Source organism: Halyomorpha halys, unplaced genomic scaffold (assembly GCF_000696795.3).
Source record: "Halyomorpha halys isolate HHAL.00 unplaced genomic scaffold, Hhal_1.1 Scaffold494.1, whole genome shotgun sequence".
NCBI lineage: Eukaryota > Metazoa > Arthropoda > Insecta > Hemiptera > Pentatomidae > Halyomorpha > Halyomorpha halys.
In genome coordinates, this window is record NW_027110283.1 from 1,006,510 (window position 1) to 1,027,341 (window position 20,832).

The 20,832-nt window shown below is 29.4% G+C and overlaps 1 protein-coding gene across 1 annotated transcript in view; it reads left to right on the forward strand.

The window, feature by feature from the left end:
- Nucleotides 1–6: 6 nt before the first annotated feature.
- Nucleotides 7–20,832, forward strand: part of LOC106683565 (uncharacterized) — a 63,180-nt gene continuing 42,354 nt past the window's right edge. Inside the window, exon 1 of the mRNA XM_014425108.2 lies at nt 7–100. Coding sequence (XP_014280594.1) covers nt 55–100 — 46 coding nt within the window. The 5' untranslated portion in view covers nt 7–54. The remainder of the gene's footprint in view (nt 101–20,832) is intronic.

Sequence of the window (20,832 nt, forward strand, 5' to 3'; positions counted from 1 at the left end):
CCCACCCCCCATCGCGAGGCCCAGCTTCTGGTCAGTGCAGCCGCACCTTCAGCCATGTGTGCCAATTCACTTCTCTCGCTCTTCCTCCTCTCTCTAGCAGGTAGTCTATCGAAATAATTACATACATAGAAATTCATTTTAATTTGCTAGAAATATTTTTTACTAATTACATATTTAATCGTACGAATCAGAAATATCGTTTGTGCATGTCAGTTATTTATAATTTAAGAAAAAAGTTTTTATTACATTTAACTACTTTCCAGAACTGTCCTGCGTATACTTATCGATTTATTATGATTATTTAATGTATATCAAATATTAAATCAATAAAATAAAAAGAAAAATCTAAATATTACAAACTAGTCCATTTGCTTTGATTTGTAAGTAAGGTATCGAAGGATTCATTTTTATTAACTACTTTTGGTCAATATTTTCTAAAAAATTTATAAAATAAATTCTGAAATAGTGCAAGAAAAGTTGGAAAATTCCAATTAATAATATTTTTTTATTGCTGTTGTGTTATACTGCATTAAATCTAGATATAGCTGAAATAAACCATATATTTTAATGATGATGTGATCATTAGATAATCATCTTCTCGAAATAATTACGTATGCTTTAATTTATTATTATCCGTTGAAGATATTTTCATTAACTTCACATTTCATCGTACGAATAAACAACCTCATTCATGATTGTCAGTTACTTGTAATTTTTAAAAAACTTTTTTGGTTTTACTTAATAATCAATTTAATAATTATTTGATATGAAAATAAATTTTATTTACTTTTGCTTTAAATGGCTCGTCTAATGTAGATAAAATATTAAATTAAATTTCTTAAAAAATCTGAAATATAAACAAAATTTATTGCAGCTAGTTTAATTGTTTTAATTAGTAAATAAAAGCATCTAATAGTTATTTTTTATAAAATGAAATAGTTAGTTACTAAATATATTTTTAAAAAGGAACTCAATAAATATAAAATAAAATTAATTTAAGTCTGAATCCCATGTAGTGCAAGAAAAGTAGAAAAATACCAATTAACAGTAAGTTTTTATTTATGTTTAATATAATTTTCATTTATTATTTATTTCTCAACCTAGATATTGTTAAAATAAATCAAGACTTTTAATGTTGATGTTACAATTAGATAATCATCGTAACGAAATAATTATGTGTTGTCTGGATTTATTATAATTTGTTGAAGATATTTTTATCAATTAAAACTTAAACCGTATGTATTAGAAACATCATTCTTGCTAGTAATTATTTACAATTTTATAATACAAAATACTCTAGCCCCCCCCCCAATTCTTAATTACCATTATCTTCAATTGACTGGTCATTTTGGATTTTTAATTAGTTATATTACATATTCAATTGGATATTTTTGGGCTTTTCAAAGAAAAACTCGTTCAAATGCAACAAAACTCAGTATAGTTAAATGTGTACATATGACACTTTTAAAAAACCTCGATGATACCAAATTAAAATTATTTATTTTAACTGTACTATAACATTTAAATATGAAATTCGGCCAATTAGTAAATTAAATAACCAACGAACTAGCTTATTCGCAATTATACGAAACATTTAATGAAATTAATAGAGAGTCTCTTTTTTATGTAAAATAAAAAATTTTATGTAAACATTCCCTGCAATATTTTTACGACTTGTAATTTTTCTAAAATGCACTGATATACGGTTACTAGGTCAGTAGAACAAACCAAACGATTATAATGATTTAATAAGCAATGATAATTTTTGTTAAGCATAAGTAATAAATAAATAATAATAATAATAATAATAATAATAATAATAATAAGATATTATAATTTAAAAAAATATATATAAAGAATCACCAGCAAATATGAAAATCTATACAAAAAAGTTTGGCATCAAATGGAAACTAATTAATTTTTTTTAAAAGTAAATAAAAGCGGTTTATTTAATATATTATAATTAATTCAGGTTCCCAGCCAAGAGTTTTATAGCTTTTAAAGTTAGTTAAATTAATCTCAAGCTGTTTCTATTGAACATGGTTTGCTAATAGTACTTTAACTTCAAACTTTCTACAATTTTGATTCTATAAAACCTCGTTTTTAAAATTTTATAATAATTATTATATTTTTTGTTGCAATAATATTTTTATTAGTTGATTATTTGTATTTTTCGAATTTAATTTTTTGTTTTTTGGTACCATGGTTCTTTTGTAATTGAAATACGAGCCAATTAGGTCACGAAGTATAAGATTATGATTTATTTTTTTCACTTCTATATTTCTGTTACTAAGAGCTATTCTCAAGACGAATAACATTTTTTTTGTTAAAGTGTCTTAATTTATTTTAGCCCATAATTATATATCTACCATATTATTTTTATAGATGAATATCATATATAATTTATACAATTTAAGGTAATACTCTAATTAAACAGAATTATAAATTAATTGTTTTTATTTATTTATTTCTTGTTTGTCAACTTCTTTTCTTTGTTATTTGAACTACATATTTATAAAATAGAGAAAGCACATGTATCGATATTTGAATTTTTTTAAAAAATTGTTATTATTCTTAAGTTTTTTTTTTTTATTATGGCTAATATCGACAATACACCAGAGGTATTGAGTTTAAATAATTGATATTACCAAACATTTATCAATTTTGATTTGTGGTGTTATTGGAATTGTTCAGTCCAATGAACTCCGTCACTATTTGACTTTCAACATCGACACTCTCTTACCCCTGTAGAACAGATTCGTTATCTTGGACTACATCTTGACAAACGACTAACCTGGAATCCTCACACAAGACTGAAAAGACAGGAAACTGCACGTAGATTCCGACTATTACAGCACTTACTAGACAAACGGTCTAAACTTCCAACTCATTACAAAAGACTGATCTACATGACAATAATAAGGCCCATCTGGACATACGGAGTTGAGCTTTGGGGCTCCACTAAACCTTCGAATTCCTCTCGTATCCAATCTTTACAATCCAAAATCCTTCGTAAAATCCTCAATGCTCCTTATTTTGTTACTAATAAAACCATCCATAAAGACCTAAATGTTCCTTATGTAACCGATCTAGCCCCAACCCGATATTATTCCTTCCATAATAAACTCCCTAACCACCCAAACCCATTCGTTTCTAACCTTGCTTCCTCTTCCATTCCTGGCAATCCTCCGAGGCGCCTGAAAAGAAGATGGCCTCGTGACCTTATATTGTAAACTGTTTTTAGAGTTCTACTACTGGGTAGTTTCTCTACATCCTGTATCATATCATTATGTCATTATGATCAAATTTACTGGTTGTATTTTTTTATACAGTTGTAAATATCAATAAATAAATAAAATAAAAAAAAAAATAAATAAATAAAAAAAAAACATCGACACTTACACCGGTAGCTGAGCCAGGCTGTAAGTTTATAAATTCTTTTGACCTTACTTGTAATCTACATACAATGAACTTAAAACCATGAAATTATAAAATTATAGTTAAATAACGAAAAGATATAAAATTTCAATCATGTTTATTAATATTATATTACATTCATTTTTCAATATAAATATTTGATGACATATACTTATTTAATTTTTTTTATTTTCGCAATCACACTGAACTGAATGGACTGATTCTATTTATATGTAACCCCTAAAAACGAAATAAATAAATAGATATAATATATGGATATAAAAATGACAATGTAACTAGTGATAAGATTGATGATTATAAAAATATAGAAAGAGTCACCAAAGATTGACAACACATAACTTTCACTAAAGACCCTTTATACGTCCCCAAGTTTTGTTTAAATTGGCGGGCTCATGTTCTGTAAATAGTTATTGCTATTATTTTGATTTTCCATATCTTTTTTATTTTTCTATCGTTAAAAAAATACATATTTAGGATTCTCGCGATGGAAATAACGAATATTAACTTTTTCTCCCAAAAATAAACAGGATAACAAAATATAATAAAATTGTCATCAAAACGGGAGAGAACGGGCTGTCTCGGTTTTTACTTACATGTACCAATATTTCCCGATTCTATTTTCATTAGTTTTACTTCAAATTTTTCCTTTTATCTTCTTTAGTTATTCATAAATTTGTTTAATATTTTGTATTTATCCATTATTTAGTACTGCCAAAAATAAAAACTGGTTATTTATTTTAAATAAAAAAAATTAAAAGTACTTTAGAGAAGATTCTTTGAAAAATCGTTATTTAAGCCCTGTCAGACTATTTCAATGAGGGTAAAACCTATCTGATATTTTTCACAATGGTAATGGTTTCACTCACTATATGCTTTTAATGTGGGTAAGTTGAAGTAATAATGCTGATTCATTTAATCTATTTTATAATTTCTTTTTCAATAGCTCAAACATTTTATGCTAATACTTGTAATAATTTATTTTTAATAAGATTTCAGCTGTTTTTCCTCTCCCTCCAACCAAGTGTTATTAGATGAAGAAGAAATAACTTGACTAACAAATGATACTGGATATGAAATTAATGGTTATTTTTTTCACATAAATTTATATCGCATACATTACGTAGCTACAACTGTAATGTCTTATAAAATTGATTTTATTTTTTCAAAAGTATGATTCCACTTTCTCTTTTGAACTGGTTCAGGTTTGCTTTCAGATTGAGTTGTCCTATAAATTTAGAAAAAGAATTTTGCCCTTATCAAAAACAATCTGAGAAAATTTTTTAAACACTTGTTCCGAGCCACCTTATATCTCAGGTAACCTTAAAATACCAAAGGTAGTAAAAGGTAAGACCCAACACGAATTACTTTTCTTTTTCACAGTAATGCACTTATTAATTCACTTTTTATTTCTGTTTTAGAGGATCGAAAAAACAAAACAAAAAAAAAACCTTATATCTCGTTTTTATTATACTGTTCTCTTTCTTTAGTTTTGGTTTTTATAATGAATAATTTATTGAATCTTAATAGTGGGTTTGTGTAACTCGATACTTAATAGAATCCTTATTTCTTCAAGTTTTGTAGATTGTTTATCCCACCGAATCCAAGTCTCTGTTTCTATATTGAAATAATGTTCTATATATTTTTATATTGATTATCAATAATAGACGCATCAATACTAAAATCAAAACTTAACAATTTAAATCAAAAACTCTATAACATCTATCACGCCTTTTAAATCAAAACAATGAGAAGTTAAGAAAATTATTTTATAAGAAGATAAGTCCTGAAGAGATTTTTTTTAATCATATTATTATTATTGGGCGACAGACCGTGGAGTTCCAAGTACTCACATCCCACGTTTCTTGTCCTGGATTTAATGGATTAATTCTAGGCGTAGCTAATTAAATAAATCAAATGGTACCCTTGTTAAGTCTCAACACTCTTTATTATATCAATAGTCCAACGTTTTGGCCATCCTCAAGCACAATCTTAAATACAAATTCACACAAATTCTTTGTTTAGTTTGTTCATCTAATAGTGGATAGTGTAGTTTCAACCTAAAATTAAAGCTTTAAAATTTAATGAAGTTTAAAAAAAAAAATAGGGTTATTTTGACTTTTATTTGATGACCTGGGCAAAATAGTCTGTAAAACATTTTGAAGTGAGGTGTGAATTTATATTTAAGATTGTGCTTGAGGATGGCCGAAACGTTGGACTATTGATATAATAAAGAGTGTTGAGAGTTATCAAGGATACCATTTGATTAATAAAACTTAAGAGGTTATATACAATAAATGATCATATCTCTCTTCTTCAATGTATACAGATAGTTGATTTTTTAATTTAAAATAATTTTTTTTTTTTGGGTGGGGGGGGAGGTAATCACCAATCAATAGAATGGTCAAAAATAATAGTTGTGGTTTTATTTACTTTGGTGACCAAGGTGAGCCTTACTCAGGGCTAAAGCTTAAAAGTGTGCATTAGCAGCTTGCACTATAACATAAAAATAAACCCAATTATAAGAATAAAAGAAAGCCATTTAAACGTTATTCAATACAGTTATGCGTGACCTGTAACCTGGAGAGGAGATGCCTTCACATTCCTTTTAAATAGAGATTATATAATAATTTATGATTAATTCATATAACTAAAATTTTATAGCATTTATTTCAATTAGATCCTGCTTTTTCAATTATTTTTACTTCTAAACTTCTCACAATATCAAGATTCATAATCTCGCGTTATGTGCATTCTTCCTAACTGCATAACTGAAATATTAATTTAATCCTTTAGTTAATAACACTAGCAATCTTTAGAAAATAAATAATTTAATACATGCAGAATACATTTCTTTTACTCAGTAATGACGCAATTACTGACGTCATACCCTTCAACCGAGAGCAATGACTCATGATTCAAAGAATACATTAATCTTGACTTAACTATCTGTTCAGGTTTGTATTCCGACCCTACTCGACTTTTACAGGAACAATGGAACATTTTGCGAGGCCATTATTGATCTCCTGTTTTGATTTATAGTCTTTTAAACTAATATCTATCAGAAAGAACAAAAATAACAAATAAAGGCAATTAGTTTGCGTGTAGTTGAAAAATAAATCTAGCAATATCTAGAATAGCTTCATCTATATCAGTTAGAGCTGTATCAGTTAGGAATGAACCTGTTGAGAAGGCATTGTCTTTGGAAAAAACTTGCCCGAACTATTATTGCAATATATACCAACTCTTCTTTTATTGTAGCTTGTTCAATACAGCGTTTGTAGTAAAAATAAATTAATAAGTAAATGAAAAAAAAAAGTATAAATAAGAATATTAACAGAAATAAAAACAGGGCATCCAAAGTCCCAATCGTAAGGCCCCTCAAAGATTGTCAATTCATTGATCCTACTACTGGTAAAATCAATATGATTTGAGGAAAGAGATAGCATCTCTGAGTAAGTGAACGTTATGAATATGTTAATAAAACGTTATTGGTGAATGGACCGTTTGGGATCCGAATCCGGCAAGTGACCTTGTCCTAAACAGCACTAAGATCTATACTAACGTCTATGACTGAAGAGTTCAGACGCGCTAATCTCAGGGTGTGTGGGGTTGGTGGTAAACGGGTTGAAGGGACCTGAAGAAAACGTATTGTTCAATTTGAGGAAGGGTTTGTACCAGGAGTCCTCAACCTTTTTGCACCTCTGAGCAACTGAGCAGTTATAGGTTATCTTACATGCAGCGGCCACTAATGTTATTTTTTGTTCAATAAAATAAGTTATAATAAAAAAAAAAAAATCATTTATAAATGGGCCTTAAGTGATAGTAGATTCACAACCTCTTCAGATACTGACGTTTATTACGCTATATCTAGTCCTTTAGTACTGTCATGGGAGTAGGTGTTCTCATGATCGTAACTGTACCTACATCACGATATACCAAGAGCGACAGTAATGTCATGGAAGTAGCTTAAATAATGCAATGTGTACGGTCAGATATCGCACTATATCTTGTGCGAAAGTATTGTCATGACAGTAAATGTTATCATGTTAGAAACTATTATACGAATCATGCAGTAGGCACGACAGTTCCTGCCGCGGCTATAAAGTTTCACCGTGTTAACTGGTTTTACAGTGACAGTAGCTGCATTAACGCTATGTATACCATCAACATTTTTATGTCTAACCCCCTACCTAGTCATTTCTAATATACGAGGGATATATACAGGTAATCAGAGGGAGGAAGGGGGGTTAAGTTTTCATTCCGTGGGACCGTCATAAAATAAAAGTCACCCCAAGCCTGAATTCGAACCGGCGCTGTTGTAGTTACGAGGTAGCTAAGGTTACCTTAACTCGTAACGCCTTAACTCCCTCGGCTATCAAAGCGAAAGTACTGCCATGACAGCAACTATCATACAGCTCAACACGGTAGCAGCCATGGGAGAGCAATTTTTATTTAAAGCCGTGCTAGATCATTGGTATGAGGGGTTTTCTTCCAGTATGTATTCCAATGTTATAGGTTAAAGCCACACATTTCATTCTAATACTAATACTAACATCTTTAAACTTTACTAAGAAAGTACTTACACTGATGCTTGCCGAGATGCTTATCTCCCATAATAAATTGCATACTGCAGCGCACCCAATAAACCGCAATATCGCTCGCCTAGCAATTTCCTATAATCCCGTTAGTGCATGTTTCATAGTGTGAAAATAAAAAGGCCGCCTGACCTTCATTCAATGGCTACCGTAGGCTAGCTTTCTAATTTATCCGCTAAATTATCATATTCATTTACACGCTAAAAATAAAATCATCTAAAGAAGTTTACTTAGTCAATTACCATTATATCCTTCTTTCTGATTATAGCACTAAACGTTTTTTTGATCTTCAGAATTTTTTTTAATTCTGTGTATCTTCTCTGCTTAATATTTGGTGGCCGGTTGTTAAACGTTTTAAAGAAGCAATTAACCTTTTTTGGGTCTCTTTAAGTTAAGAGATATATATATATATATTGAAGGCCCCATCCTACACCGGCTGATTCCAATTTTTCTTTCTCCGCAAGGGCGGAGCTATATAAATTCATGGCCCGGTTTTCATTAAACTAGTATGGATGCTTAGGAGAAGACAAATTAGGACCAAAAACCGATGTCATTAGAGTTAATTTAGGATAAATAATCAACTATACTTCTTTCTAAACCTTGCTATAACGATTTCGATGCAGTTAGTTGTAAGGTTGATTTCATATGTTTCTATAATCTTAAAAAGTAGGAGGAAGAAAATATCCACCTCCTCCGAAGACTTCTTATTCAACACCAACTGAATATTCTCTTATCAGAAGATTATGGAGATTTGTCTTAATTAACGGCTCTTTAATACCCGCGTGAGGATATTAACCAGTGTTTGATACAGAGTGCTGACCACAATATATCGAAAGTAAACCTCAAATTCGAAAATCTGGCAGCTCTACTTGTGCTTGACTTCTTTTGTTATTAAATCAAAAGGATCGTGAATTAAAAAGGGGATATGTGGTTGCATATAACGACTTTGCTTTAATAGGGGTACATACGGGGTTATTTCTGTAATTTACGATTACATGTGGTATGCATTATAACATCATAGTGGCTTCGAGCAAGAATGTGACAAGCCAAAATTTTAATAACTCTTAGAATTTTATGACCTGAAAAGAGTTCAGGACCCAAGAAGAAGCACTTGGTTACTTTTTTTTATCTCTTCTTCTTATCTTGGTTCTCTATAGAACTATTCATTATGTTCCTTTGTCTAACAACTTAATTCGACATATTTATCTATAATATTGTGGAATATAAACTGTGTTCAACTTTCAATAAGAATCCTAGTATTATTAAATAGCACTTAAATTACTTAATAAAAAAAATTGTTGTAATTTATATTAAAAAAAAATCTACTATTTTACTTATCTTCAAGACCGGTAAATCTGACAAATCAAAAATATATTTTTTATTTGACATATTCTGTAAACTGGAATTAATTTGGGATAATGCACAGTTAAGTTGGAAAGACCCCTGCAGAGAAAGTAATCGATTAATGTTTAATTTAAAATAAAATAAAGAATCTTTTTCTTTTAGAGATGTACCCTATTAAAGCAACGCCGTGTTATGCAACCACGTATCCCCTGGTTTATAAATAAGAAAGTGTGGGATTTTTTAGATTCACGATCCTTATAATTTAATAACCTAAGAGGCGAAGCACAAGTAGATTTGCTAGATTTTCGACCTTGAGGGTTACTTAAAAGATAATGTGGTGAGCACTGTGCTTCAACCACTAATCAATCCCCTTACACGGGTCTGTAAAAGAGCCTTTTATTATGACAAATCTCAATAATCTTCTGATTAGAGAATATTCCGATGGATAAGAAGTCTTCGAAGGAGGTGTCATTGTGGTTATTTTCTTCCTACTTCTTTTCAAGACATGTTTTTATGCTTTTATCACATTTTCTGCTTGTCAATTTATCGTTCATACTTGGGACTTAAAGCATTAAAAATAAAGAGGAAGCGGATATACATTTTTTATGTATACATGATGTTTTAATCGATGTATACTGGCTAACCACTCTAAAGATTCGACAGGTTCGATAAGTGCTGCCTGGTATGCATGCGGTCAATCCCCCGTTCCTATTACAGTGGATCACAGCCACTTTATTTTTAGTGCAGTATTTATAAATTCTATTTATATGTATACTCACTATACAACTTTATATAAAGACGGTATTACGTATATAAAGACGTAAAGTTAGTGAAAGTACCTCCTGCTCTAGATTCTGAATAGATCCTATCTTTATTAAGGTTACCTTAAAGCCTGGGGCTACTGTAACCGAAATAATTTCAGTATCCAGCTCATCAAACTTATATAATTATTATACTTTTACTACTTTGTAGAATATGGTTTTTATTATGTTAAAAAATAATATTATTAATAATAAAGTTAGATAGAATGATAACACAAAAAAAGACTTAATTTTTTGTCTACTTTCTTTTTCAAACATTTTTCATACTTTAAATTTTACAAAGGAAATCTTCTTCCTTTATTATGGTGTTGGTTTTCAAGAAAATAACCGTTTGTACTTTTCACTTTTTTATTATCCAAGTACCTTTTAGCAAAATAATAAAGATAGTGGATTCAGTCCAATATGACGTAGGGTGAGTGAAATACGTAAATAATTGTTTATGTAAATATAATTAAACATATGTTCTGTTAACTATATAAAAACGAATAATAAGTACAGTATTAAAAAAAATTATAGTATAAATATAAAAAATAAGAGATAAAAAAAAATTAAAATAATGACAAAATTCCAGATAAAGAGATTGATATGAAACAAATATATAAGGTAAAGGGTAAATAATTCAAAATATTTATAAATTGTTTGGATTTTTTCAATATGTTGAATTTTTAGTTGATAAATAAGCTCTATCATATCACATTATATGACAAAAAAGATTTTAAAGTATTTAACTATGAAACATTTACAATATTACATGTTTTAATATGAAATATAATGTAGTTAGTGGACTACATCAATAATTCGAAACAGCGGCATAACTAAATAATTAAAAAGTTGAAAAGCTATTTCTTTATAACACAACATAATAAAGTTTTTTAATATTTTCAATTAGAATTTTCTAAATCAGAATAGAGTTTCGCAGAATAAGCTCAATTAGAGAATTGCGAAAATTCGTCTGATACATTTAAAATAGTATACATTAACATTTTTTAAAATATTTGTTCTACTAAAAATAACTCCAAAAATTTTCAACTAATTCAGTAGTTTTAAGAAAGAAAAAAAAAACGATTTTTTTTTAACAAAACGTTAAAATTATTAGAAAAGTAAAATTATTTTCGATTATTAAAGAAAATTACTAAGAGTAAGTATAGTACCACTTTTTAAATTATTATTTGAAACCAAAACATTTTTGAATACAAGATCTTCTACAAATATTCTCTATTCTGGAAGATTCCGTATGTTAAAATGCTCGAGAACCCCACAAAGATGTCAGAGACAATTACATTTAACCTACCTGTTTCCTCCCCCATGTTCGATTAGGGGATGATGTCATGTTAAAAAAATGCTTTTTTAGAGTTGATACTAAAACATGTAAACAATATGAAACCATGATACACATATTTACTTTACACTACATAATAAAACATAACTAACTTGTTTACTTTTCTTCAGTTCTATACATATCTGCAGGTGTCAGGAATTATTTTTGAACAGTCAATGAGTAGTATGTGTCAATGATGCTGAGAAAAAAATATTTTTTATATATATATGTAAAATAATAGTAATTTTATAGCAATACTCTAATATCAAAGTTATTTTGAATTCAATAACCCAGGAGTTGAACCCGGGGACTTGAACAATTAATCAACGAAAATACGGTTGCAAAGTACTCAATCATTTGGACTGTCACTCAGATTTTACCGAGAAGTCATTCAACAATGAGGTTCACTTATCTTTTATTGCACTTCCTGTTTAAGATTTGTCAATAATATAATTTATGAAAATTCTTACATTAAGAAGTCCATACATCTTCTTGCACTGTAGAAGAATCAAACGCCAATCTTCTTTAATGACAAAAGAAAAGCGAGTTCATCTGCGACCCCAAGACCTCTGCAGACCTTGCCTAACTAGCTTCTCATCGATGTCTTCACCCCAGCCCTAGTTAGTGGTTGGCTATTTGTATTATGAAACAAGATCATAACGACTGGGAATTTAGAAGGTGCAATCTAGCTGTTGTTTCAAAAATAATTCTTTAAACTAATTTAAAAGCAGTGTTTCAATGAATCGAAACTAAAAAATTCTATTATATAAAACTATTTATTGTATCCAACGTTTCGTCACACTTTGCGGGGCTTCGTCAGGACTAAATGAAAAACAAGATACAAACATTGTAAGAACTGACAAAACATTAAAATAAAATTACAGAGAAAATATGTTAAAAAGGAAAAATAATAATAATTTTTTGTCTTGTTTATAAAATATATAAAAGAAATAACAATTTAAGGAAGAGTACATATCGGAGGACTAGAAACCAATTACTATTATATACAGCCAGGTGTGATAGAATTCTATACTATAAAAAGTAATGCGTAGTCGACAATCTTTTGGACGTGGTGTGGACATTACGTTGGTGTACAAATCTTACTTATTACTATTACTTATCACAGTTTTACTTCATACTATTTTTATCCATCTATTGTTCTAATTTTCACTTTATTTATTATACCACTACTCCTCCCATTGTTCAGATGAGATATACAGATATTTGTAATATTTCTACTTTTATTTAAAAACTTTATTTGTATATCAATGTATTTATATAAACTTTTTTAGTCTCTCTCTCTATACTGTATGTAATATCTTACTTCAAAAATTATCTCATATGGCCCTGCAAAGTGGGACGAAACGTTAATTAACAATAAATAGTTTTCTTCTACTATTTTGATACCTTTATTGACCGCCATCCGGACTACCTTCCTACAATCTACTTCATACGTTCAACTATCATCTTCCAATAAATATTATTATGCACATACTTTAATTTCGTCAAAGAGAGGAAGCTCATTGAATAAATTTATTTACTAATGATAAATTTAGTAATAGTACAAATTTAGAGTAAATTGATAAATTTACTAAATTTTTGAATTTTCAAATTTTTTAAGTGGTAGATGGCATCCTTATATCCTTCCAACGTCCAAAATTCCCACCATTTTTTTTTTTTGTAACTCAACAAATAGAAACCCTACCTCAACTCCACCCATTTGAAATATTTATGAGTTAGCCCTTACATGTCTAGTAATCCTATAGGAATTTGAATCTTATAATGAAACCTTGGGGTTTATTTCAAATAAAGTCTTCAGGTTTAATTATTATCTAATTTAGGTATTGTAATCTGTAAAGACAATGCCTTCATATCACGAAGAATGTTCATTTTCTTTATCCTCTAAGCACATGTGAAATCTTAATCTGGAATGGTAATCTTATGGAATCTATTTTCATCTATTTTATGGAATCCATTATATTCTAATTGAAAATGGCCCGTTAGGAGATTTTCTATTCTCCTCCACTCATTCTTTGCCAGTTTTAGGTAAAAATTCACATTACCCTTCAACAAATACTGTTTGCTTTATTTTTGTCGCTGGGTTATCTGATAAATGTAAATAGTTTTCCCTTTAGAGCACTTCTTTAGATTTTCATTAGTAGCTATTTATATGGCATGTATTTCAGTTTGGTGTTTATTAAAGCGTTGGTTAATTCCCACCAAAAACTAATGACAATTTATTTTATATTTATGCTCCGAAATGAATTTTGATAAGCCATATTATACCTACGAAGATAAATGTTATGACCTGGATTACAGAACATTCAACACCATTAATTTGGGTTTTAATAGGCTTCTGTACGTCTAATAGTTCCAAAGATATAATTTTCCATGAACCAAAAGTTATTTCTGAACAAGCAGAATCGAGGCATGGAAATGGAAAAGGTGTGTGCCAAAAAACTAGTTTCGAGAAAAAAGAAAGAAACGGGTTGCTGGCCTCAATTTTTGTTCGAAAATTATCAACAAATAACAACTCAAGGAACTAAACCGTTGAAAATAAGAACTTCCAGCGGTTGCCACTGGATTGGCGCTGATTTTTTCATCGTTATCCTGTCAAAATCTCATTGCTGGTATGTCTGGCTGGCACTTACTGCCTTTTCCATTTCCCTGTCTCAATTCATTTTGGCGAATATCATGAAACCATTTACTCAACTCCGGACTATTTCTCAATTGAAAGCTAATCGATATCGGTACGTCATTCGTAAGAGTAATAGTTTTCATGATATTTGCCAAAATAAATTCGCAAAATATTGATTTATTGTTGATTAGAAAAAATAATACTTTTTGAAAAAATTTATCTCGAGAACTATTGAACGTAAAAAAATTCTATCAGTGCTCATTTAAGCAAATTTACTCTACTTTAAATAATGTGCTATGAAGTTGTTTATAGATGGAGCTAAAATGAAAAATTAATTTTTTGGTACGTTTTGATACTGCTGCCATTTTTTATTCTCCCTGACTATGTTTGGCAGAGTCATCAATTTTTACCAATAACTACATATCATTTTCATTAAAGTAATAAAAAATTGAGGTGAATCCTGAGTTTTTCCTCAACTCTAGGACGAGAAGAAATTAGATAAAACAATATGGAAATTCTCGCGCACCTGTCTCGTAAACCACAGGTATGATAGAGATTAGTGAAGAATGAAAACAATCCAAGAACACCAAAACAAGTATTTATCAAAAAAAAAAAATGCATAATTAGGTATCTGTTACGAGTTCAAGGTGATTTTTTTTTCACTTCCCCGTTATTCACGTCACCAGAAGTTAATCACCGAAACTGGAAATGTCAAGGTCACTAGGAGATGAAAGACGATCCGTTTCTCTCCCGTCAAAATATAGCCTTTCTCCCTTCTCCTCTATAACCGATATCTCAATTAAATGTCATTACTGAATTTATTAATTTATTGTTTAATTATAGTCCCTGTGTTGTTTAATTATAGGTAGAGAAAAAAACAAAACTCCGGAGACCAAGAAAAATAAACCCGCTTTGTATTCATGCAGTAAAAGGGAAAAAATTCCCACATCAATTAAATTTTACGTTTTAGACCTTTAAGGAACGAATTTTAAACGAGTCTATAGTCAACATCCATCTGACAATCAAAACACCTACTACCTTTAACCCGATTTTGATACAATTTTTGAGGTTTGTGCGGGTTGATAAATAGATAATTCTATACCAGTTTTATTCGATTCAATACACTAATTTCGCAAACGAATACGCAAACATTTTCCTTTACAAGCCTATATTTAGAAAACAGCTATTGCGAATTGTACTAAGTTGGAGATTAATGCAAAGAATAGTTTAGTAACAATTTTTTCAAATCCGTTTTTCTTCAGGCCGTTTTTTTTTTTTTTTTTTTTTTCAATTTTAGCCAATTTTTAGATATTGCTCGATTTAACTATGTTAAGTCTCCTCTTCCCTTTTTAAGTAAATGTTTCAAAAGTGATAAAGGACCGCCGCTAAGGCCAAGGTGATAAGGGACGTTCCACTGAACTAAAACCCCCATAGTTCAGTGGAACGTCCCTCCCCGTTCGAATAATCCACTGGCGTTAGCTACGTGTTTCTAACTACCTTAATTGGATCCTGCAACTAACTTTATAATGTAATATTTGCTTCAAGGCAATATTTCACAGGTCTATGTATACCATTTCCCTGTTATATGAATGTATATATTAAATGAATACAATAATAACGGAGAGTAAGGAAAAAAGGGGGTTTTAGTGGGACGGGGCGGCCGAGAAGGATTGCCTTCTTGTTCGTTTATAATCTCCTTCTATGAGTTTGTGACATGTCGTTTGACCAACATACTCACTATAAGTGTCTGTTTCAAAAGTCAGATAAGAACGGCTACCGCGAAAGGCGGGAGTGAGTAAAAATGCAACAAAGCAATCGAAGGAATTACAAACTACCAGATATACATATACATAACTACCTATGTGTATGTATTAAATTACTTATTTCGTCAGGGGGGTACAAAAAAAAGGGCGGGAGTGGCGGGTTTCACGCCATTCTTTCAATTTTAGTCACTTTTTAAATATTTCTCGATTTGACTATGTTAAGTCTCGTCAATTGCTTAACCATGCTATAAAGTCTATAGACAACTGAAAAAAATGTTAATTTTACGTCCTTTAAATATTGTAAATTAAATAAAAATATCAAATGTGCAAATCTGTGAATTTGATTGACATTTTACAACTTGTCAAAGGATTTTTTTTATAAACTTAATGAAAATATTCTATATTTTTAAATATAGCATATAAAAGTAGCAACAAACCCCTGAAATATTGTTATTTTATTTTTTTCGGTTGGTTCTACAGACGTTATAGATCTTCGGCCGCCCGAACCAGCCTTCTACAGATCTGCCTATCTTGGGCTAATGCTTTCTAGGCCAACCTCACATTTTGAGGTGAATTATATATATTATGGATCTAAACATCACTGAACATCTACTGGTCATATATTGATCGTTTTTTTTTCCTAAATAAAATTATTTTTATTTGATCAACCTAGAATACTTTAGATGTGAGAAATTTTAGCGGGATACGAACTCCATTCAACTGCATATTTTGTAAAACAAAAATTACTGTTACTGGAGCTAGGTAAAAAGTTATTTTATTAATTTTTTTTTTCGACAATGCAATAATTTTAGAATTTACATACAAAAAATATTTTCATTATAAAATGGTTAAGCAACATCACTTGGATCAACTACTCTGAATCGATTTATAATAGTTACTAGTCATTCTGTCTATGAATGATTTCTTAAAAATATATTCACCTATTTTATTTAAATATTATTATTTATTGATTTTTCAGCAAAGGAGAATACGATAAACCTTACGAAACAAAAGGGCGACCCATGGGCGGTGATAAGGAGGTCAGAAACTGAACGATAATTCCTAACGACTAGTTTCTGCTACAAATATTTTAAAGTTGCGACCTTAACATTTGGCCTCGCAGATTCTGAGACTTGTAAAACATTTCGCGTGTAAAGGCGCTAATAATCTCAAAACATTGCTAAGCTGCTGAAACTCTAATAACACGTTGCTTACACAATATCTAAAAATATTTCAAAAGATAAAATGTTTAACAAATTCCTACGTTCTTTTTAAAAGACCTAGGAGAAATGTAGTTCTCAATAGAAAAAAAAAAGGTAGCCGGTACTTACAAATATTATAACATTCATCTTTATAGCGTATATAATTACCTATACTTCAAGATAATAGCATTTTACGCTATTATCTTGAAGTATAGGTAATTAATGTAATTAATTTACAAGTACAATGTAATTACTTGTAATTACAATGTACAAATGTAACAAAATTACAATGTACAATGTACTTGTAATTACAATGTAATTAATTTAGTTAATTAGGGAACGAGCCGTTTTTAAAATTAGACCAAATAAAATTCTTTGTGCATGCAATAATAGAAGATGGAATTGTTAATTATAATTGATGCTAGCCAATTTACCCCATCCCACTTTCTTTCATTTTTGGCCTAATTCGAATTAGCTGTTTTCCAATTATAGAGTAAGTGAAAATACATTTGGGCATACGTAACTGTAAGTAGAGGGTGGGATTCGACAGTAATATTAGATAATTTTTACTCTAATCACCATATTTCTCTTACTATACATTTCATATACAGGTAAGTGAAAGTGAAAACTGACTATTGTCATAACTTGCCAATCATGGAAACATGAAAACATCAATTTATAAAATTTTGAACATTTATTCATTGATTTTCAACTTCATTTAATCCGCGCTCGTTTCAGAACAGTTATCTTTATAATAATCTCTTATTTATATTTTGATAAATAATCCCGAAATGATTTTCCAAATGAATCTCTGAGTTGACAGATTAAAGCATAAACTCTTATAAGTTAGGCTAAATTAAAAAAAAAAAAAAAAGGTAAAATTAAAAAACTATTTGATAAGTACGGAAAAAAGCACAGATCGTGCGCCGTTAGTTTAAAAAACTTGTATTGGAACAGAAATTTTATTTTTGTACGTACTCGCCATCACCTATTAATTTTCCAACTACATATTATTTTATTCAACAAATATTGACATATTATTTAGATAACAAAATTGTTTTTGTTTCTAAATAATTTATATCTTTAAAAAAATTTAAAAATTACATCAGTGATTAAAAAGCCCAAAATTATTGTAAATAAATAAATATTTATTCAATACCGTCTATGACTTTATATGCTAAGTATCAATTTATCTAAAATCTTTGGATTTTCAACTGTATATCGTACATCTATCTCGCTTTTATCATTTTCGGAAATTAGATTTCACCCATAAAATAAATATATATCTCCTCATTCTACCTTTAGTTAGTTATCAAATTATTTTCTCAGTTTATAGTTACCCATTTTATGATCACCAAAAACACACAGAGTTGATTCGTCATTTAAACACTGCTAGACTATTTGAATTAGGATATTTCGCTGATATAACGATTTTAGTCAAAATTTTAAGAGGCTTTTTTGAGAAAAATATAAAAAAGGGTAAGATTGATTAAGTAAAAAATTATAATATTTGACTTATGCTACATCGATTTTAGTGAAAACATTGCTGTGGCATCAAAGGCATATACCTACCTTAAATACATAATTTCAGTTTATGTTCATAAATTAAATACAATATATATTCGATATTGTTGACGATCGTAATACTTTCCCTTCAATATATATTTCATATAATAATAATAAAAATCAAAACGGTATACCCAAATAATGAATTAAAAATGATTTATATAATTATTATATATTATAACATTATATAATTATTATATATTATATCATTTATATAATTATATAAATGATATAATATATAATAATTATATAATGTTATAATATATAATAATTATATATTATATCATTTATATAATTATATAGAAACAAAAACAATACATCTTATCATGAAGATAGGTGGCATCCTGCTCTAAGTATAAGGCTTAGTGTTACATATATGAAAAGAAATTTAAGATCCGAATGTGAGGATACAGACAACTGGTTTAGGTTAATATAGCTTAGTTTTGGCATGTATCGGATTCGGTTTTCATGATATGCGGGGCAGTTTGTTAAGAAATGGAAATATTCCTCCAATGTCGTTCCATAACATGCATGACATAGCTTCAGTGGGTCTAAAATATATTTATGCGGACTGAAACTTACCGTACCACGGGTTATGAGTCGATTCTCGTAATAATAGGAGGTCTTTATCTTTGACAAATTCCTTACATCTATCCAAGATTTCCCCAATTCTAATTTTGATACTTACCGGATCATTGAATAGTATCGGATCAAACATTATGAAGCTCTCCAATACTTTTCTTATCTGCGTTACCCCATTATATTGCAAACTCAAACGGTTGTTGCTGTTGATCTGATATAATTTTTAGTAACCAGGACAAAGTTGCTTATAAACGTGATATCCCACAGGAATGGGGGCCACTTCTAGTCTTACCAAAAAGTGTGGGGTAAATTTTTTGTATATACCCGTACATAATTGAAAACTAATTTAGTGCGGGATGGTTCAGACAAGGATGCTGGGATAAACAATCACAACGTTGATTCCTTGAACAAATTAGTGAAGCGGTGGCCATAACGAGCGTACAACATAAATTAGAAGATATATAATAATTCTAATTAATTAATGATAAGGGTTACATGATCTAGTTAGTTGTGGATTAATTAAAAGTCCTATTTCTATTACATAATAAAATAGAGGATACTAAAACAACATATTGTATAACTAGAGTATTAGTATAAATAGTTTACTTTTAATTAGTTATAGTTTATTTGAATATCCTAATAGAATATAGGTACATTAAGAAAATAATAATTAAAATATAACATTTGAGACTTCCTTAATCCACATAGATATTTATTCAAGTGATTGAATAAAGCTAGGAAATAATTCTACTTCTTCCGGTAAGAATCTTCCATACAGTCCTTCATTATTGAATAAAGAATTACGTAAACTAACAGGGCTACAAATCATTGAATTTGTCTCAGTCAAAAATATGTCATGGCACAAATGTATTAATGTATTTTAAGGAGATTCTAGTCTAGTCTGCATATAAATCTGTTTCTCTAAAAGACCTGCTACACATCTGCCAAACTAAAAAAAATTGGTGTATGGCCATGTTTGTACAGAGGTCATTTAGATTGGAAGGTATAGGTTGCCCTGAATTTTTGGTCATCTGGGCGGGTGCTTGTTTTTCACACAAATGCACAAAAAGACGCTTGTTCTCAGTTAGTATTGATTTAGAACTCCCGATAGATATGAGTTCTCATCTCCTAGTTTGAACTGATTAAGGAGTTGTCCTAACTTTCGGAATTATTAATTAACTCTAGTTTAAAACTGAATATTTTAAGATATTATATATTATTTAAAATCATATAATTAACTTTAGCGGTTTATTTTTATTTATTTATTTATTCCAAAAATTACATCCAATATGGCCGACCAGATAATATCTATCGGTCTGTGCCAAAATGAGATGTGAGTTAGTAACATTTATAACACTACTGAATATTAGGGCACTATTGAGGCTTATAAAATTTATAATCTAGAGCAGTACAATACAAATTAACTTCTTCTTTTTTTTTTTTTATTATTTATTTATTGTAATTTACAACTGTACAAAATAATACAACAAGTAAATATGTAGTATGTTTCATATACACTTGAAAATCTTGGGAAGGAACCACCCATTGGTGGTACTTCAAACATT